At 34.7% G+C, this 22,872-nt stretch overlaps 1 protein-coding gene across 1 annotated transcript; it reads left to right on the forward strand.

The window, feature by feature from the left end:
• Positions 1-12,761: 12,761 nt before the first annotated feature.
• Positions 12,762-14,645, forward strand: LOC109003786 (cytochrome P450 89A2-like). Its single transcript, XM_018982080.2, has one exon. The coding sequence runs from the start codon at positions 12,844-12,846 to the stop codon at positions 14,416-14,418; it is 1,575 nt and encodes a 524-aa protein (XP_018837625.2). The 5' UTR covers positions 12,762-12,843; the 3' UTR covers positions 14,419-14,645.
• Positions 14,646-22,872: the final 8,227 nt, after the last annotated feature.

The raw sequence follows: 22,872 nt of genomic DNA on the forward strand, positions 1-22,872 counted from the left end.
GTTTTTTAAGGATTTGTGCGCTCTGGTAGTAAATCAAGATGTCTTGCAGAAATTAGAAGAAGACATTGCTACTATACTATGTAAATTCGAGCAGATCTTGCCACCATAATTTTTTGATTTCATGATCCATTTAGCAATACATTTACCGTGAGAGGTAATGTTGGGTGGAATGGTGCAGTTCCGTTGGATGTATCTAGTTGAAAGATATTTGAATCAACTGAAGCGCACTGTTGGAAATAAAGCCAGAGCTGAGGGTTCAATAGCAGAGGCATATATATACGATGAATGGTTAACATTTTTCTCTCTATATCTTTGTGGTGTTGAGACACGATTTAATCGTCAAGAGAGAAATGCTAATCTTGTTGCTCTGCCTCCTCATGAGCCATCAGTGTTTTCGCAGAATGTACGACCCTTGGGTGCATAAACGGGTTACGATTTAATTGATGAAGAGTTGGGTAAAGTTCGGTGGTATGTGCTAAATAATTGCCGGGAGATTGATGATTATCTCAGGTATGTCATTTCATGCTTCGAATAATTCTAATGTTCTTCAAGTTTAACTATAACTGTTGTGCTCAAAATAAACTTCTTTTGCATTTATCTATAACAGTGAGCATATTGACAAACTTAGGAAGGAAGGCGTAGAAAACATAAAGGCAAGACACGAGGAAGAATTTCCTGGATGGTTTGAAGAATGTGTATGAACTAAACTTATATATATGTTATATTTTGATACTTTTAACTATGTATAATGAAATAATAAATATATACGATTTCAATTGTTAGATTTTGGAACAACGTGCTCGTGATTCCGGATCAATTTCTTCTGAATTATATGCATTGGCCCGTGATCCCTCAAATAAAACACTTTGATACACTGCATGCACGGTTCGAGGTTATAGATTCCATACTTTGGACCGTGAACGTAATAGAAAGACTCAAAATTTTGGTGTGTTGGTCGAGGGGAGTCATTGAACAGATGATATTGACTATTATGGTATCATACGTGATATTATCGAATTGAAATATCTGGGTGGGTCTGTAACATATGTCTTTAAATGTGATTGGTGGGATCTAGGCGGTGGTCGGGTTTCGATACATAGAGATAATCACTTTTTTTTTTTAAAGAGACAAGGTCACCTGTCCAAGAGTGACCTCCCCTCACATATATTAAAAAAACACCTTGCTTGTGGCAGAGGAAAATTTTAACAACCATCCTATCCAAACAAATCAAAAACCAAAAAAATCCAAAAAATACCTCCTCTATACAATACATATCAAACTCGTATAGCCGGTAAACCCGCCTTATCTACACGAAATATTCCTTTTAAAGGAGTTGGCAACTCGACCTAATCCATCCAAAGACAAGAGATTCCATCGACACCCAACTTAGCCAGTCCTTCAACCATCGTGTTCCCTTCTCTAAAGATATGTTGAACTATGTACCTTATTAAGCATAACATTAACATTATCTCCTCCCAAAAGTCTTCCAAGTACCAAATACCACACTTGCTTACCTGCAGCCAATTTACTAAGATGTTTGAATCCATTTCCAGCTCCACAAATTGTAGTCCCAGATCCCTACAATGCGAAGCCCATGGAGTAAAGAAATTAATTCAGCATTATTATTGGTCCCTTCTGGAATTTCCGCAGCATATGCCAGAATGAGAACCCCGTTTTCATCCCGTATGGCACCTCCTACGCCTGATCTTCCCAGATTTCCCAAATTGCATCCATCTGTATTTAGTTTGCACCATCCATCTCTTGGTTTCTGCCAGCTAACCAGCCCAACTTCCTTCCTTTTCTTGTGCTTAATAGGTACTTCGAGATTCGCCAACACTGCATCATCCACCGCATTCCACTTTACTGTAACCTTTAGTTTTAAACCCACCTAAGAAATCCACTAAATTATTTGCCGCCAAAGAGACTCTTTCGGACCAGCAACCCCCCCCAGCTTTTTTTTGCATCTCCATAGCCAAATCTGCCAAGTAACAATCGAAGGGACTAGCCCAAGCAACATCCCACGAGAAGATGATTTTTTTGCTCTGTTCAACCACAAACAAATTCTCTATTTCCATGAAAAGGAAGAGACGAAACACATGCCCAACTGATTAGAAACCTTCCGCCAGATGTGCTGCGCCAATTCACCTCTCTCTTGACAAAATGTCATCCATGTCTTCATAAGCTCCAGACTCACAGCATGCACATTTTGACACAATTGGAACACCCACCTTACACAATTTGTCATCAACTGGGAGACCCTCATGGGTGGCCTGCCACATAGTCATAGAAATATTTTTCGAGAGGCTCATATTCTAGATACAATTAAAGAATGAAACCACTGGTCCCCTTCTTCTCGTCTTCTCCCAAGCATTTTTATAAAAAACTCACCATCCGAATTCCTCATGTAGATCAGTTTATCAGGACCTTGTCTACTATTACCCAACTACATCAGCACTTCCAAGACCTTTTCCCTCCCTAGTAAACTTGTGAGTAACTCCTCATTCCAACCCAATTCGGACTTACATTCTATTAAAGATAACATCAGCCTAGTTATATTTGTGCAAGAATCTCCCAGAGGCTCTAAAGGGGACCACTTATCCCACCACAAAAACACATCCCCATCCATAACCCGCCATCTTGAGTGATGTAAAACCTCCGGAATGCATCTCATCACCATACGCCAAAACCCCGAACCCCTCATCAGATTTACCATGGAAATATGGCTCCCTTTTATATACTTCGCTCGACAGATGGAAGCTCGTAATGACTTATCCGCAAGAACTTTCCACGCAAATTTCATATTTAAAGCTTTTTGTACTTCACCTAAATTTCTCAAACTAAGTCGCCCCTCCTTCAATAGTTTACAGATGTTTCCCCAAGCTACCCATCTTTTTTTGTCCTTCCCATTTTCCATGCCCCAGAAAAAGGAACTAAAAGCCCGATTCAAGGACTCAATTGTCACCTTGTGTATAGGAATCACAGACAACATATGAATTGGAAAACTTGAGAGCACATGCCTTAACAAAATGAGTCTCGCCCCTTTTGATAACATTCATGCCTTCCACCCTTCAATTGTTCTTTTAACTTTTTCCCACAACTCCTCCAAATGTCTATTTAGCAGTCTACCAATAACAATGGGAACTCCCAAATATTTGAAAGGGAACGTACTTTGCACAAACCCCGTAGCTCATAAGATGGAACGTCTTCTTATCCTTGTAATACGCTCCGAAAAATAAATTGCCAATTTTTTTTTATTTACCGCCTGCCACTTTTAACTATGGATTATAAGTCCCTACGAAATACAGGGATAATCACTTTACAAGTGTCAATACTGCATCTAAATGGTACGAATATGATCCATTCGTATTGGCTTGTCAAGCTACCCAAGTCTATTACTTGATTGATCTAATGAAAAGTGCTGATGAAGATAGTGGAGAAATAACTTGGTGAGTCGTACAAAAATTTGTCCCTTGAAATATATATGAAGCAGGAACGAATGCAGTTTACAAGAACAGTGGAGATGAAGATGACACTCCGATTGTAGAGGCATACCAAGAAGATGGAGAGGGTATTAACTTGTTTGTTGACCTCGGTGCACTCAAGTTGCTCCCCTTGTGTAGAGATGATGTCCCACCTGTCCATCTCGACCCATCCGTATTAAATGATCATTCAATTCAAGTAAGTGATGAGGAAGAAAAAGAAGAGTTAGAAGATGAAGACGAAGCAGAATCCGACCAGGAAGTGGATAAGGAGGATGAAGAAGAAGTGCATGATGATTATGAAGACGTTATTGAGGGAGATTCTGAAACAAGCATGAAAAATACATCTGAAGATGAAAAATAAAAGTACTAAATATTTTATTCATATAAGTGACTATAAAATATCTTGAATTTTCAACATTTCTTCTAATTAATTTTCTTTGATATAATTAATTATTTTCAACAATGCCACCAAAACGACAACGAAGAAATGTGCCTCTGCCAAGTCCAAGTCCCGAACCCATTGAGGACTCCCCGCTCGAGGAATCCATTCCTAAAGATCAAGTTAACACACAAGAGAACAATAGCCAGTCCACACCTACTAGTAAGGAAATATTGTCGTTGATAATTAATTATATAGTTAATATTTTTGTCTTAATAACTATATAACTATAATTATACTATCTATTATTATGTAGTTGATGCATCTGCATGTCGCAGTCGTGGCTATACACGTGGCATCTCTCTTGAGAAAAACAGAAGGCACGAAAAACTCAAGATCACCATTCCTGATAATTCCACTGGAGGAGTGGATAATAGTGCAGCAGGGTTTTCCTCCTATATTGACACAATAGTTCGAACTTATGCTTCATTTTATGTGCGCTCATGGCAAGATGTTCCAAATGAGATTAAGGAGCACATTTGAATTCGTATGTTGGTAAGTTTATTTTTAGAGTACATTTTTTTCACCTAGATTAATATATCATATTTTTTACCTGATTCACATGTTAGGATGAATTCGACCTCGACTTTAACCGTAGCGAGGATTTGATAACTGTGAATGAGTTGATGGCTACACTATTTCAATGTCACAAGGGACGATGTCATGACTACTTCAAGAAGTTTGAGATGTTGGAAGAGGTTGCGCAATCTCATTTCCAGCAGATACAGTTTGATGATTGGAGAAAGTGTTGTGATCTTTTTGCATCTCCAGATTATCAGATATTTTACATTTATATCTTTTAATTATTTACATTCATATTCGTTCTATATATTATATGTATACATATTATAATTAACATTCTTAATATATTTTGTGACACGTGAGTTCTACAAATGCACAAAATAGATCCGCTCTGACTATCTACCATCGTGTCGATTCAAGGTCATTTCACCGTCTTGTTGAAAAAATGGAAATTAAAAAATTATAGAATTCATTTATTTTTCTAATATTCTTTTATTTAAGTACTAATATTATCTTTTTAAAATTGCTAATGTCGCTTTGTTAGAAATGTGATGATCCTGAAAACTTTTCCCTCATTCATGTCTATGCTGCTGCTCACACTAATGAGCATAGTGAGTGGATGGATCCTGTCGCTGTAGATAATTATGTAAGTAATGTTAATTTTGTTAAATAAATTATGTAACATGTGAATATTTTTTTTTTTCCATTTCTTTTAATACATTACTTATTAACGATCATTACCTTTCAAATTGCAAGAAAAAATGATAGAGATGCAGTCGGCTTCTGGGGAATCCTCTCCTAGTGATGTAGACATATTCATGCAAGTGCTCAAGCCGCAATCTAGTATGGCAAGAGGTTTGGGACGATCTATCAAGCATAGATGTTCATCCTCCTCAACCTCATCGACTTCACAAATTAATAATCTTACCAAAGATTTAGAAGCTGTACGGTGTGAGAATGAGTATATGAGGTCGAGACAGCAAGAGTTAGAGTCTCTCTTAGAACGATAGTCTCATTTAGAGACGCGTTTGCAGGACTGACAGAGAGACCAGGAGGAAAGAATACGTAGTGAAATCCAAGAATAAGTGCAACGAGAGATGATGGTGCAAATGGAGCGTGTTATGTCATTGCAACAGAATCGAGGTGGGCGAGGAAAAAAAAAGAAATAAATTTTATCAGTAATGGTGGCTAGTTTTCATATCTAATTTTAAAATTTTAAAAGACAATGTTATTTGTTAATTGATGTTATGTAATATGATACAATTGGTATGCTTTTAAATTTTATGAAATTCGTATTTCTTATCTGTACGTTCAAATGTAAAGTAAAAACGTTCGAACATTAATTCCCATTTGAACCAACGTTCGAACGTGAAAACCTAAAATTGTCTAGTAACATTCGAACATTAGGATATACGTTCGAACATACTATCACTCAAACGCACAAAACTTTCGAATGATTAAACAATTAATGTTCGAACAAACCTCCGACGTAGCACTTGCGTTCAAATGCTTCTTCGTTTACATTCGAAATAACGTCTGAACGTTAAACTCATAACATTTGAACATTTGTTCGTTAACGTTCGAACATATATTCGAACGTTTATTATAATTTACGTTTGGACGCATAAACGTTCGAATGTAAATATGATACGTTTGAACTATAATCAACGAACGTCAACTTCTCTGATTCGAACACCAATCGGTCGGGTTGTCGTTCGAACGTTCAATTTTACATTCGAACGTTACTTTTTGTGACGGTTCTCAACCATCACAAAAAAAGTGAACGTTTGAACGTTCAACCAAACGGAACACCTCCAACCATCACTAAAAATATTTTTAGTGACGGTTCAACAGTAAACCATCACCAATTTTTTTCTGTGATGCACATTAGGTGAAGGTCGTGGTGACGGTTTCAAACCGTCACCAAATATCTTTAGTGAAGTTTTGGCAATTTTTTGTGACAGTTTCCTCTGTCACAAAAGACAAATTGTATTGTAGTGATCCAAACTAGCTCTTAATCTCAATATTCAACAAAGAAGTTTAATATTTGTTCTCTTAATTTTTATCTTCACTTTGCATTGTGATGGATTTGTGAAACATTGTTGGATTTTTTTTTATTAAATAGATCATCAAGAGTAATAACGGTATTAGCCAATCAACGGTCATTTTAATAAGCATTAAAAATAATAAAACCGAAGCAAGCAACAGTAATGATCTCATAAATAAAACGTTACTAATAAATATTATTTATTAAAAATACCAACATGATCTATTAGCCAAACTCTTCCTTGAATTTATATTTACATAATCCAAAAAAGATGCTCTTTAATTAGTGATGCAGAAAAAAACGCGTTCTCAACATCACATACATTCCTTTCCTTCTTCAACATGTGGCTTTACTCCTCCGACGACTCACATGCTATCGGTCTTTTTCTATTATTAATCCAAGTTTTAAAGCACATCGCAGTCACTCACGTCATCGTATAATTTTGAGATTGTCTATGATTCATTGTAACCCATAATCTATTACCTGCTTCTGCTATGGACTCTATGGTCTATTTAATTATGCCAAACATCACCGAAATTTTATGTGCCTATCATCTTCACAAATATGCTTCCCAAAAATTTGCTACAAAAATAAGCACGGCCTTTCTCAACATTCACATAAAGACTAGACTAACATGGAGATGTGGTTCATCCTCCAATCTTCTTATGCATATTTGCGCTCCTCATCATTCTGAATCACAGAAAATCTTTTAAAAAACACAACCTCCCTTCGGGGCCCTTGGCCATTCCTATACTTGGCAATTTGTCCGAGCCTTAGGTTGAGCCTCTCATACTCAGGCTACATGTAGATGCTGAGGCGATCTTTGATGATATGAGTTTATTTATGAATAATAGTACTTTGTGGATGCCATTCAGATATGTTTGAATATAAATACATTGAAACATATGTTAGAATGTATGAAGTTGGTTGAGATGTGTTTAAACTTTTTATGAGAAGTTAAAAAAGTGGTGAGTCTCATCAATGATTGGTTTGATATGAGCTGAGGTGAGGTGATCTTGACATTCAAACATTACCAATCTCCATAGCCCATTATCGCCCACGACTGACAGCCTACAATGGGTATTAATGCAGATAAATGATTTGTACAAGTTCCAAATAGACAAGCCACATACAAGCCATATTCTTTAATGCAATACACATACATAATGTTAAGATATTTTAATCTCGTCTATAGATTGTCTTCCAGTTGACCTTAATATGTGACGACAGACCTATTCCTATTCCATTATTAATAATATGAGTTAAACAGTTACTCAAAAAATCTTATGGTGGTTAGAATTAACTCTTAAAAATCATAAGTTGTATACACAATTAAAAGCTCTTTCACAACCATGAACCCTAAAAGAGTTCTTGCACCAATGCTAAAATACATCTTAATATCTTGCCAATTGCCTGGCTGGCTGAATCATTAACCTGCATGAGAGAGTGCAGGGGAGGAGCATTGCTTTGCAAGTTTAAATGGTGTCTTTTATCACCCTCAAGACGAAGTTCTCTAAATTTATTGAAACTATCTCCATATAATATGCGAGTTGTACATGGAAGACAAAACCTAAAAAAAATTTTGTTTCTCCCACTTTTAATTCCTACTAATTGTTAATATTTTATTCAACGTGTGTCTTGGAATTTTTATCAAACATCCGGAATGCATTTAACCTTTATATGTGTACTTCCATGGAAACGGACACACACCACCCACTCCTCGAATTATCAAGACTGATAGAAGTTCTTCACACAAGTAGTCAACCATGCAGGGGAACACCCAGTGATAAGGATAAAAGGAGTGGACAACAATAGAGATGAGGGAAATGAACATAAGCCAAACCGCTTCAATCAAAGAAAGAAAACACGACACCTTACCCTTGGGGCTGTACATTTAACCCGTTGACCCGACTTGGCCCGGCCCAAAATTTTCGATTATTCTGAACTGATTTACCCGACCTGAATTGAAACGAATGGAAATGGAATACTTCCGTTTTTCTTCCATATTATTACGGAAGGGTCGGTTAATACCTGTTAACTTAATAAAAAAAAACTCAATGGCCAAAACTCATTTCCCTCGCACTATCGCACATGCCAATACGCAATCTAACCTGAGTAGCAAGCTCTTGAGCTTTGTCAATTTTTCGAGCTCGGGTGCAAGTATGCTAGAGAGATTGGCGTTTGAAATTTCCAAGTACCTTCGAACGCATTATAACCGATCTCCATGTGCTCAAGTTGTGTCAAGAAACCTCACTGTGGTGGTAGTGGACCATCCAAAAAGTTCCCGACCAAGTAGAGAAACTTGAGCCTCTGGAAACCCCCATAGCTTGGTGGAATATTACCATTGAAGTAGCTTCTGCTATGGTTAAGCTGCTCGAGGAAGCGGAGGTGGACGTGGTCATGTGGAAGTGAGCAAGTGAAGTTGTTACTGTACACGTCGAAGATGTGCAAGAACTTGAGCCTGGAAATCCTAAGTGGAAACGTTGAATTGAAGTAGTTCTGGTTGATATTTGGGGTTTGAAGCTCTAGTATCTGTGAGGTGGTTCAAAGCTCGAGGGTGGTGATTTGTGAGGTTTTTGGGTGGCATTTGATGCCTAACCAAGAACACCAAACTAGGGCGTCGCCATCAGGATAAGGGTTAACAGAGGAGTTCAGGTACCAGTCATGGAAGGTGGAGAGTGGGTCTTTAAGGAAGGATTTGAGAGAGAGAGAGAGACAAGAGACGAGTTAGGGAGGAACGGGAGTAGAATAAACTAGAGAGAGAAGAAGAGGAAGAATATATAAGAAGAAAAGGAACGGAAGAAAGTTTCATGCTTTTGAAATGTAGCTTCTGCATTTGGTACCCTTGAAACCCCTGAAAAAGAAATAATAACAATATTGAGTCAAGAACATTATAGTGTTAAAATGGCAAGAGAAACATGGTTGTGCAAAAGGATTAAGGTAAATTCACAACCTTTTTCATTAGTAAATTCTAAAGATAATGGTATTTATGATAGAAGAATAAGATGGTATTCTCAAAAAAAAAAAAAAAAATCAGGTCGAAGTGCCCACTTTCTTCCTAATCAATTTCGGGTTCGGTTAATCTGTTAATGGAAGATTTCGGAATTCCCTTTTTGGTAACCAATTATTTTAGGATCAGGTATGAATAGTATATTTCGGGTCGGGTCGGGTGAACAATCATGCTTACCCTTGCAAACCGTGGTTCTTCTAGAAGATGACAACAAAGATTTGAGGGATCAAGGTTCTCGGCAATTCCTAGCAATTGCAGAGCCCTAGAATTAGACAAATACTGGCCCTTCATTTGTGGATCAAGGGCCAGTGACCACCACTACTGCCTCGTTCCTAAGCGAGTACCTCTCTCATCACTTTATTTCCTTTATTCGGGTTTCATCAATCTTTGCAAATGGAGATTGATCACTATTCTATTCTCTCTTCTTATAAAGAGTAAAGATAACAACATTAATCTCTGATACTATATGAAATCATTATTTATCTTAAAAACTTGAGCTAATTGGAAGATATAGATTTTATTATTTTATATCTTAACACTCCTCCTCATTTATGGGTCAAACTTCTCCTCAATGAGTATGCCCAACAAATGAAATATTTAACTAAATAGGGTAGAATGTAAAGTCAGGGTTCGAATTTAGGACTTTTGCTCTGATACCATGATAAAAAATATAATATAATATAAAAGAATATGGAGAAAAGAGAAAGAGGGAAATAGACTTTGAGAGTTTTGCTTTCTAAACTGTTAATGAATACAAGGCATATATCTCAATTTATAGGAAAATTATATTGAGATAAGATAAGGTAAATATTTTAAATATTATGAAAATGAAATTAAGATCAAATCAAATCAAAGTGATTTAATAATTATGAAAATTAAATCAAGATAATATTGATTTGATATTATCTTCAACATTCTCCCACACCTCAAACTCAAGGTGGAAAATTTTGGAAGCTTGAGTTTGAAATTTGAAAGTAGTAGCCTTCATAATAATTAATTGATAGCCGATGAGATGATGTTATGGTGAGGAAGTGGTTGGCAATTAGAACATTAAATGTGGAGTTGTGGCCAGCAATGAGCTATATATGGCCTTGATAAACTATTGGACCAAAATCAAAAGGCCTAAATTGGATCTGGAGCTTTAAACAATGCTCACAACATATCAAAACTCAATAAAAAATGTCTTACGGCTAATAGACACTCCAAATGTATTGATTTGAGACAATATATAATTGAACAGCGATGAAAATTTTGTAGGATGTAAAGCTAGCGTATTCCATAAGATTGAGCCTAGCGTTAATCCCTGGCTCTGATACCATGATAGAAAATATAATATAATATAATATAAAAGAAGATGGAGAAGAGAAAAAGAGAGAGAGACTTTGATAACTATATTTTGAGTCTTTCTACAGCCATTGAAGAAATGCCCTGAAAAAGTGTCCTGAATAATGCATTTCATTTTTTTATTTTTCTTCCCTTTTCTTCATGTATTTTTTTAATCATCATAAATTTTTTTTTAAAAAAATAAAAAATTCACAACATCATTAAAAAATACTTCATTAATCACCTAGTAAATAAAAAGTTTCGGAACACACTTTCGGGAACCAACTTTCGATGAGTTTAGCATTTTTGCTCTATTTTTACTTTCTGAATTGTTATTAAATATAAGATATATATATATCTATTTATAAAAAATTTATATTAAAATAAAATAAGATAAATATTATAAATATTATAAAAATCAAATCAAAATAAAATAATTTGATAATTATGAAAACAAGATAATATCAAAACAAGATAATAATACCTTATTTCAAACGTTATTGACTTGATGTTATATTCAACGTTTTCCACCTCGTGCCAATCGCGACGTCGAATAAGAACTCACACGGATCGTTGATGTGACAAAAATCCATAAATGAGGGATCAGATTTATATGAACGGCAGATCAAGCATACTGTTACTGAAATAGATCAGGAACTTGAGCAACCCGAGAATGCGGGAACTGAAATTCTAGGAGCATCATCTAGTTTGCTCAAAGTCTAATAATAACTAAACTTTAGTTAATATATACCGAAAAACCATCACAATAGATTAGACATTGACATAAAATTTTAGATTTTAACTATAGTGATTTTCCAAATTTATAAGTAAACAGTAGATTAATTAAATATTAAAATATTCAATTCTCACTTCTCTCACAAAATATGTAAATATTTTTTGTAATTAAGAAATTTGATTTTATTTATTATTATTAAATATAAAATGTGATAAAAATAAATAAATTAGTTAATATTAATTAGAATATTAATTATTAAGTTAATTATAATGATAAGTTAATTATAATATAATTATTATTAATATTAATATTTAATAAATGTGATAAATATTAATATTAATTTAATTAGAATATAATTATTATTAATATTAAATTGATAAAAATATAAAATGTGATAAAAAAATTAAATAAAAATTTATTAAAATAATAATATTTTATTATTATATAAAAAATAAATAATTAATTTAATATAAAGATTAAATTTAAATGAAATAAGTAAATATAAAAAAGTGTGACACTTCGAGAATGCAGGAACAGAATTTGCATGAGATCACGGCAGCAATCAGGATAAAATACGATCCCATGATAGAATTTACTAAATTGAGTAAAATACGATCCTACCAAATTATATTTTACAACTGTTATTAGTTTTGAATATATAGTCATGTTAGAGCATTGGTATTGGATTAGCTAAATGCTTTTTTATCTTTAAATTTAACAAATATCATCTATATTTACTCCATATTGAATTAGCTAAATTATTTTCATCCAAACTATAAGTTACAGTAAATCCATTCTTCTTTTCAAATATGAAAAGAATTATAGCAAATCTAAAAGTATTTTTTAAGATTATTATATTATAGATATGATATTTTTATTTATATGAGATTTTACTATCTATATATATGAGATTATTATATTATAAATTGTTAGATTGTGAAAATAAAAATGAATATGATTTATTAGAAGTTATTAAAGGTTATGAAAATAAAATAAAAATTAATAAAAAAAATATAAATAATAAAAAATAATACTATTTTATTATTATAGAGAATGGATGACTAATTTAATATAGATTTTAAATTTTAAATAATTAATTAAAAGTAAAAAAATTATATATTAATCAAAATTTAAAGAAAAGGATAACCAATACTAATTCTGTTAGAATTCAAATGTAAATACAGTGCTATATAAGCTTTACGTAGTCAGAATCCTGTATACACCGTTGCCACACAAAATTGGTCGAATACTGAACTGGGCATAATCTTATCGTTGAGGTCGACAATGGAGACCTGGTTCATCATCATCGTCTCCCTCTGTATCGCAGCCCTCCTTAACCTTCTCGTCTTCAAGAAATCCTCCGGAAACAAGCAGCTCCCTCCCGGACCACTCAACATCCCCATCATCGGCAACTTCTTTTTGCTTCGCAAGTCCTTCTCCGAGCTCGAGCCCATACTCCGCAACCTCCACGCCAGGTATGGCCCCATCGTTACTCTGCATATCGGCTCCCGTCCGGCTATCTTCGTCGCCAACCGCTCCATCGCCCACCAAGCCCTCGTCCAGAACGGCGCCGTCTTCGCTGATCGGCCCCCCGCCCTCCCCACTGGCAAGATCATCTCCAGCAACCAGTGCAACATCAGCTCCTCCTTCTACGGACCAACATGGCGACTTTTCCGCCGAAACCTCACCTCCGAGATTCTCCACCCTTCGCGTGTCAAGTCCTACTCTCGCGCGCGCAAGTGGGTATTGGACATCCTTCTCAACCGCCTTGAATCTCACTCCACGACCGAATCCGGCGTGGTTAACCCCGTCCGCCTGATTGACCACTTCCAATACGCTATGTTTTGCCTGCTGGTTCTGATGTGTTTCGGGGACAAGCTCCTCGAGACCCAGATCAAAGAAATCGAAGCCATCCAGCGTCGCCTGCTTTTGAGCTTTGGTCGCTTTAACATGCTCAATTTCTGGCCGAGGCTTGGAAAGATACTATTCCGCAAGCGTTGGGAAGAGTTGTTCAACCTTCGGAGAGACCAGAATGCTATACTAGGGCCTTTGATAGAAGCGAGGAAGAGAGTGAAGCAAGAAAGGCTAAGCAAGGCAAAAGAGGACGCCCCCCTAGAAGATAATGGCGATGATGAGTTTGTGGTGTCGTACGTGGATACGTTGTTGGATTTGGAGTTGCCGGAGGGGAAGAGGAAGCTTAGTGTGGAGGAAATGGTCAGCTTGTGCTCGGAGTTTCTCAACGCGGGCACGGATACAACGTCCACGGCGTTACAGTGGATCATGGCAAATTTGGTGAAATACCCCCATGTCCAAGAGAAGCTTTGGGCAGAGATCAAAGGGGTCGTTGGAGGGCATGCAGAAAAGGAGGTGAAGGAAGAGGATTTGCACAAGATACCGTATTTGAAGGCAGTGGTTTTGGAGGGCTTAAGGCGTCACCCACCAGGGCACTTCGTGTTGCCACATGCTGTGACGGAGGATGTCGTGTTGGAAGGCTACTCGGTACCCAAGAATGCCACTTTGAATTTCATGGTGGCAGAGATGGGCTGGGACCCGAAGGTGTGGGAAGATCCCATGGCGTTCAGGCCAGAGAGATTCTTGAGAGGTAGTGATGGAGGAGGAGGGGAAATGTTTGATATAACGGGAAGCAGGGAGATTACGATGATGCCATTTGGGGCTGGGAGGAGGATCTGTCCTGGCTCTGGTTTGGCAATGCTTCATTTGGAGTACTTTGTTGCCAATTTAGTATGGAATTTTGAGTGGAAGGCTGTGGATGGTGATGATGTTGATTTGTCAGAGAAGCAGGAGTTCACTATGGTGATGAAGGATCCATTGAAGGCCAATCTATCTCCCAGATTGTGAATGGATAGCTTTACTTTTCTTTTCTTTTTTTGATTAGTAATAGCTTTACTTTTCTTATATTATAAACGTGAACACTTGATGAATCTGTAGTTAAGATATCAATGTAATTGTAGGCTCTTGCTCTGCTTTTTACTGGATGGATGCCCCTGTATCTGTGTGGTCCACTGTTTCACTGTTTGTATGTAAAGGCAACAATTTGTTGGGTTATTTCTCCATTAGCATTGCTACTTCAGAGTTTGTTAGAAAATTTAATGAACTGTCGGAGCATGCTAATCTTCGTCTTAAAATTTGTCATTTTCAATTTCATCGGTTGATGTGTCAACTTTGATCGAAAATGACAAATCTATGACGAAGAATATCAATTTGTGATGCTAACAGCTCGACTCCTTCACTCGTCCAAAAAGATATGTGATTAGGATGAAAGATGAAACTGGTGTATTCATTCATATTCCCTTCGAGCAGTAATCTGTGTGTCAAAGTTTCTAGCGTATTCATTCATTCACCCAATGCAATGGGTGAGTTCAAATTGCTAGAATAATAGGACATCTTTCCCCATTTGTTTTTTTATTAATGGGTTATTGCAAGTTGGGTAAGACGGATGATGATGCCTCTGTTCTTTTTTATGAGATGATTAATTCTGGAATTAAACCAAATGCCATCACTTTTTAATGTTCTCATTGACGGTTTTGGTAAGGCTGGCAACATGCTTTCAGCACTGTCCATGTATGAGAAGATGCTCTTTCTTGGTTATTTTCCAGATTTTGTTGTTACCTTCACTTCCCTAATTGATGGATATTGTCGAACCAGACAGGTTAATCGATTTGGCATGAAATGAGTGCAAGAAATGTGTGTACTTATTCTGTTCTTATAAAGGGTTTGAGCAAGGAGAATAGAATGCATGAGGTTGAAGTGGCGCCCTTTTGTGTACATCCCTGTAATTGATCTATTTTGCAAGGCTGGCAATGTTGATGAGGCAAATGAGATTGTGGTAGAGATGGATGATCTAAAGTGACATTTACAATTCTCATCATTGGACATTCTATGAAAATGAAAGGAAGAATGTTTGAAGCCATCATCATTTTTTTTTAACAAGATGTTATCGATTACTGTGAACTCTCTAATTTCTTGCCTTTTGAAGGTAACTGTATCCCAGGACCTGGACTTGTTTATGCCATCTTTCAAAAGAACTATTCCTGTAGGAACAAATATGGATATTCCAATGCCATTTTTTTTCATTAAGTCCAAATCAGGACCACACCCAGCCTGTGGCTCAACTTGTAAGTTGTTCGTTCATGTCTATCCCCTCTTGTGGAATTAAAGCATGGAGCTTGATTCACCAAACAATTAAGCAGTTCAGTTTTGTATAGCACAGGTAGTGTTTTTGTAGTAATAATTCAGTATGACTTGCTACCATCTAATAGGTTGAGAGAACAAAGCAGATATGTAGTGCAGTGTAAAAGAAGCAAAACAATTGCACTGCTGAAGTACTGTGATAGGTTAAGAAAAATACCTTATCTATATTTCAAAATTATCTAATAATTGTTGCAACGTACTAGGATCCAATGGGTATTGGTGTCGTGTGCGATCTTAGAGACAGATACGCAAGTGAGATTTTTTCTGTTTTCTGTTTATTAAAAATTGACATGTCAACTTCTTAAACCAAACCTTTAAAGTAAGATTGTTTAGAGTTTATATTCTAAAACAAAGTATATGTTTTTCATAAATTCAAAATCTCACTAGTCATAATTTTATATTGAATTAATCATTAGATTAGTCAAAACTATTCTATTTGTTTTGTTGTCCTCGGTCTCTAAGAGCATTGATATTAGTTTCATTAAATTTATCTCTAAAACTTGATGAAAAGTACATATTTTTCATAAATCTAAAACCTCACTAGTCATAGGCCCACATTAGATTAACCATTAGATTAGTCAAAATAATAATATAATATTATTTTTTTAATAATAATATTTTTAATTTATTTTTTTTATATTTTACAATTACACATATTATATATTAATTAATAATTTAATTTAATACTTAAATTACTATTTCTCAACTTAAATATATGATGGCTCAAAATTGGGAAACAATAATTTAAGTAAATAAAATAATGGTTATAGACTGTGAATAGTTAGTTTTCAAATTTGGAGATGAACTTAAATGTATTGTAACTCAAAGCTGAAGATTTCAATGTATGATGAATCTAATGCAGTGATTTTAAACACAAATTCATTAAATTTTGAAGATGACACTCATTTGATGAGTCAAATGCCAATGCTCTAAGCCAATACAACTATACCTCCTTGCTAATAGTCCTCCACCCGAATTGAACAAAAAAACTTTTGGTATGTTTCATCATTCTATCTATTTGATTCTATGGGTTAAATTATACATATATTTATGCACAATTACATAGAAAACAATTGATAATTTTACTTTGTCCTTAAAATTAAGCTAGCTTTAAATTTTAAATTTCATAATTTTCAACATATCAATAATTGACATGTAGAGATGTAAGTTTTTTTTAATTATAGTTAACATTTTCCTTTAAATGCTTATAATTTAAAATGTGTTGTGAAACTAAAGAGAGAAGTAGCAAATATTGAAATATTGCAAAGAGAAGTAAGAAGATTGAGAGATATAGCAATATAGACTTGGCTCTTCAAGAGCTCAATATCATTCTTTTCAAATTTTCTTCTATATTACAAATGATACTCATGCAATAATCATCGTGTAGGGGTCAAATCAGCAACTTAAAAGTTAGTTTCGAGATAAAGCCGAAAGTCAAGCTAAGAGATAAGGTTAAGAAGAGATAAGTCAAGCTGTGGAGAGACTAAGTGCATGTTTGGGATTGCGGTGGGAAGTATAACTTATACCTTTAAGACTAATAACTTAAGTAATAAATTTTACAATTAAAAAGTTATTTACTGTTTGGAAACTATATGTTTAAAGTACTTTCAAATATGTTATGTTTGTTTGGAAACAAATTTGTTTTCTGATGTAGAAATTACGATTATTTGAATTTTTAAAAATCATAACCATATACTTGAAAGTTTAAAAGTTGTAATTAGTTGAAAATTGTATGGGTATTTTCAACCATTAACAGTCTTTTTAAAATTCAAATTATGATCCGCATTATCTAGAAAAATACGTTTGAGGAAAAACATCAAAATGATGTTATTCCTCAAACGTACTTTTAACTTATTTAAAATTAAAAGTGCTTTAATATGTATCACTCAAACAATTTAATTTTATCATTAAAGAGATTTTAAGACTATTTAAGCACTTTTTAAGACTTATACCGCCCTCAAATAAGCCATAAGACTTCTAAAGGGAAATAGACTCAGACTTCTAAAAGGAAAAGGCTTCAAAAGGCAATTTGGACTCAATCACTCAAAGGAAATAGACCTCTATATAAGGCAGAGACTCTCCACAAACTCTACACACAAGCACTCTTACAAGATCTCTCCATAGAAGCTCCCTACGCCCAAACTCACCACTACCTGTAGCAAGTCCCCTCTGGCTTTGAAGCTCGCCCAGCCACCAAACCAGAGACAGAGACTGCAGTCTATAGTTCCTGCCACTAGTGGGCTTTTGCAAAGACGACAAACAACGTGCAAGTTCACTGCCCACTCCCACCACTTGGGCAATGATCTCGCCAAGAAGTTTATTGCCCAAGGCTGGCAACCACTCCTAGGCAGGCAACTAACTGTGGCGAGCAACCGATCATGCATGGCGAAATAAAATAAATAAGTAAAAAGGTGAAAAAAAATACTCATGGGCGATCCATATTGTTCATAGAAATTTTTCATTTCATTTTTAGTTTTCTTTTTGTCTTTGTTAATTAGATTGTTAATTTTCATGTCTATACACATCTTCAATCCTTTCTTTTATTACCATACTTATGATGTCTCCATAAGTGAGATTATCAGAGTCTATAGTTTCTATTAGATTACTTAAGGCTTTTCTCTTTATATGGGCAAATAAACTAGGGATGCCATTTATGAATTTTTCTTTCCAAACAAGTTTCTTACAGTCTTCTCTTCCCATTACTCTTGACATAAAAACATTTTTATACCATCTAAAATCAGTCGAAGTTTGGCATCCATGGTTACTTAACTGGTCGTATATTCCTGAGGTGATATTAATTGGTATTTCTAAAAAAGGGTTTCATAATGGTGTATGTAAGTACATTAATTCAATCTTGGACTCACATTTCTACATTATTGTTAAAAATTGGGTTTTCTTCTTCATCTTGTTTTACCACATGCTTAATGCTTTGTATGTTTTTTTCCAATGAATTATTTTTTCCACTATCTCCTTAGAGTTCTTGTGAACCCTAGAGTGAGTAAATCTACTACTTTTGGTTGTCTTCTTTTTTAGTTGTCCAAATAGTTGTTGGCTTCTATTGTCATGTGTTGAAGTTTATTTAGGATTTCTTGCTTAGAAAAACCATATATGTTTAATTCATATAATTTGTCAATAGATAATAAAAACTGACTTTGAAAGCTTATTTCTTCAAATTGTATGTCTGGTGATGATGGTTTGGGATACTAGTTTTTTGTCAATCTAGTTGGGTTGAATCTTGTAGTCTTTATTCTATGTAGTTCAAGATCTTGGAATTGTTTTTCTATCCTACTTATGGTGGAACTAGTTTCTTAACCGTCTTCTTCTTCTTCTGAACTATCATCTTCATTTTTCTTTGTTATAACTTTTATAGTTTTTGAGACAAATGCACTTTCTTGTTTGATTTTTGTTAACTCTTTTCAGCATTTGATTTACCTTATCAATTACTTTTGTTTCTCTTTGTTTTATTCCTATTACCTTTTCTGGAAATTGGATTAAGGGTTGTTCATATTTTTGGACTTTGGTTTCAATATTGTTATCAAGTTTTTTTCTATTTTATTGAGCTGACTTCCAATAGTTTTTAAGCATTGGTTTGTATAGTTGTTTATGTTCAACTACTTTCTTTATTTCATGTTCTAAGATTATGGTTTCTAATGGGGATGACTACATTCTGTTATGGTTTTATCTTCTTTGATCCATATTTTCTTTGTTTTTTACATTTATTTCTTTGGAATGATATTTTTCTATATATAAAAAGAAATCGATTTCCATTTAAATTGTCACCATAATTTTTTTTCTAGCTGCTAAGAATTTCTTTCTTTTGTTCCAAAGTATGTGTTTTTTATATTGTTCTCTTTGTTGTGTATTTTCTTCAGACATGAAGTCATCATTAAGTTTTTTCATGTTTATCTTAAGTTTTTTATAGTTAGGAGTTGGAGATTTATCGGGTCTTCCAAATCCGTTTGTGTTGGGGAGTTTGGTTATTCTTCTTCCATGTTTTCAGACCTAGCTATATAACATGGTGTACTTATATGAGATTCAGTCTTTATTCCTTTTAGTTTAAGATTCTTATCTATTCTTGGTAGTTCGGACTCTAAATGTCTTGTTCCTATCGATCTTACATCACTTGATCTACTTGATCCTACTTCCATGATCTTCAAAGGTGGCAGACATCTTGGTTGATCAAAACTAGTCCTAACACATCCATCAAGGTATTGTTGAATAAAATCTAAATTAGAAACTTCATTTTGTGGGTGATTTTCATTATCTAAAAACTATTCTTTAGGTAAATTAATGTCTTTCCAAATTATTGATCTTGGGCTTCCTCCGAACTATTTTCATGTTTCTATGTTAAAAAGCAATGGTGGTGGGTTTGGCCATTTTTTGAAGCTTGATAATGCTACCGCGTGTGTTTCATGACTTGAGGCTGCAAGGATATGTGTGGAGGTGGATGATTCATTACCTCTAAAACATCATTTTTGGTTAGGTCCGCCAGGTCTTGAGTCCAGTCATTGCCAAGAAGTGATTTATGAATCGGTTTCGGCGGTTTGTGGGTGTTGCCGTAAACAAGGACATGTGGAAAAACAATGTAATGCTAAAGAAAAAATAGTTAAGAAAGGTAAGATGAAAACAATGCAAGATGACGAAGTTCGAGGTGTTGGTAAAACAAGATGGAAAGTTGTGGGAGGAAAAAAGTTGGATGAGGGGTGATTGAGCTGAGTTATTGCATATTTTATATATTTAGAACCAATATATTTTATTTATTTCATTATATTATTATTAGTTTTAGATGGAAAAATGGTTAAAAGGAATAAATCCGAGTTGTGTTTTAAATTGGTTAATAGCATGATTTATGCTTAATTTTATAACTTGTGATTTAATTGGACAATATTCATTCACATGCACAACATATTTTTTTATATTCTATTATTCTTTTTTATTTTATTTTATTTCTAATTTCTATTATTTTTATAGGTCAAGAAATACAAAAGAAAAGAAAGTCAAAAAGGCACAAAAGGGAAAAGTCAAAAAGGCAAGCAATTTGGGGTTCTTTCTCAAAACGTAGCTGGGCAGCACATGAAAAAAAAAAAAAGGTTTCTGGACGGACGCAACACGCACAAACAAAAATAGGTTTCTTTTTGGCTTAAAAAGAATAACATTTTTGGAGACGCACACGGAGACGCACACAGCGCCGTTGAAGAACTTGAATGGTCCACTGCTGCTACCCAGCCTCCTCCACTGCTTTTCATCTTCATCTCTATTCATTTGGCTTGCTCTTTCCACTTTCTACTATTTATTTAATTTTAGTTTAAAGTTTGTGATGTATTTTTGATATATTTGACTTAGACCTTTGGGCATTTTATTTGTTGTTTATTTATTTCGTGTTATTTATTTTTCTCGCTTCTTTAAACTTTCATTTAACAGTGATTACACTTGCTATGGATTGATTTTAAGAATTTGTGATTTGAATACAAGGATGAACTCTAAAATCTTGATTTTAGGCTTTTCAATTCTCAGTTCGTATTTTGTCAATTACTTTCTAATCTAGTTTAATTCTTATCTTAGTTTTATTAATCTCGTAGTTCCATTGCATATTAGATTAATTAAAGCTTAATTAGGACTTAAAATTTCAGTTTTATTATTTAATTTTCAGATTAATTAAGATTGTTTAACTTAGTTGATTCCTTGATTGTTAAATTCAATTTGTTAGTCTTTACATCTCATTTCGACTCTCAAAAATCTAAAAATATGAATCTAGTCCATGACTAGTACCATTTTCATTCCCGTTGCACTCTTTCATTCATTGTATATACCACCACTTTTATTTTCTCTTTATGAATATTTTTACCATTTTAAACGAGTTTGATTTTAAATAACTTTCCCTGAGGAGACGATCTAGGAATTTATTCCTAATTATTACGCAATACCCTCCTGCACTTGGGATAGCCTTTGTGATACTCATTTTTGAGTGAGTCAAGTTTTTGGCGCCGTTGCCGGGGATAGTTGCTTGACGTAAATTTAGACTTGTTATTTTTATTTTTATCTCAAATGTTTCTTTCACTATCTTATCTCTAATTACACATTTTACTTGTCTTCTACTACTCAGTCACTTGAACCTTACTTATGCTATTTGGACTGATGTTTCATGTTATGGATGATGGACAATTCAAATAGGTTGGTTAGAGTTACATCGAGCACTGAGAGTCATATACATAGTCTAGATATAGATAGCTCTTCTATTTTTTCTACAGACGAGGACATTGAAATTGAATAAACCATGGCTGCACCAGCACCACGTACTCTTAGGGATTATTTGCAGCCCACTCACACCACTACACCATCATGCATTATTTTACCAGATGATGCACCTAATTTTTCTATTAACCATGGCATGATGTCAGTGATACCTCAGTTCCACATGATAGATTCTGAGAGTCCTTATCAGCATTTGAAAGATTTTGAGTTAGCTTGTACTACTTTTATCAATAGAGTCACTACTGATGAATTTATTAGATTTCATTTATTTCCTTTCTCTTTAAAGGATAAAGCGAAGATTTTGTTTAATTCTTTGAGGCCTAATTCTATCTCTAGTTGGTCTGATATGCAACGTGAGTTCTTACAAAAAAAAATTCCTTTTCAGAGAACTCAGTCTTTACAAGAGCAAATAAGCCAGTTCAATCAGAAATCTGACGAGACTTTCCAGGCCAGTTGGGAAAGGTTTAAGGATTTGGTGAACATCTGTCCACATCATGATTTTGAATCATCGAGGTTGGTGAATTATTTTTACACTGGTCTCACTCTACAATACAAGCAGTTTGTTCAGACTATGTGCAATGGAGAATTCTTTAACAAGGTACCTAATGAAGCATTGTCATTTTCTGACTATCTTGCTGAGAGCGCACAATAATGGAACACTCACACTGATCGAGTTTCATTGACAGCACAGCCACTAAGGGCAATTGCTGGTGGGGGCAGATATGAGCTTAAGGAGTACACTGACATTCAAGCCCGAATAGCTGCATTGACTAGAAGATTAGAGGTCATGGAGATGAAAAAAGTGAAGGCTGTGAAAACAGTAGAGGCATGTTCTATATGCGCTGATTC

This window comes from Juglans regia, chromosome 13 (genome assembly GCF_001411555.2).
Source record: "Juglans regia cultivar Chandler chromosome 13, Walnut 2.0, whole genome shotgun sequence".
Lineage (NCBI taxonomy): Eukaryota > Viridiplantae > Streptophyta > Magnoliopsida > Fagales > Juglandaceae > Juglans > Juglans regia.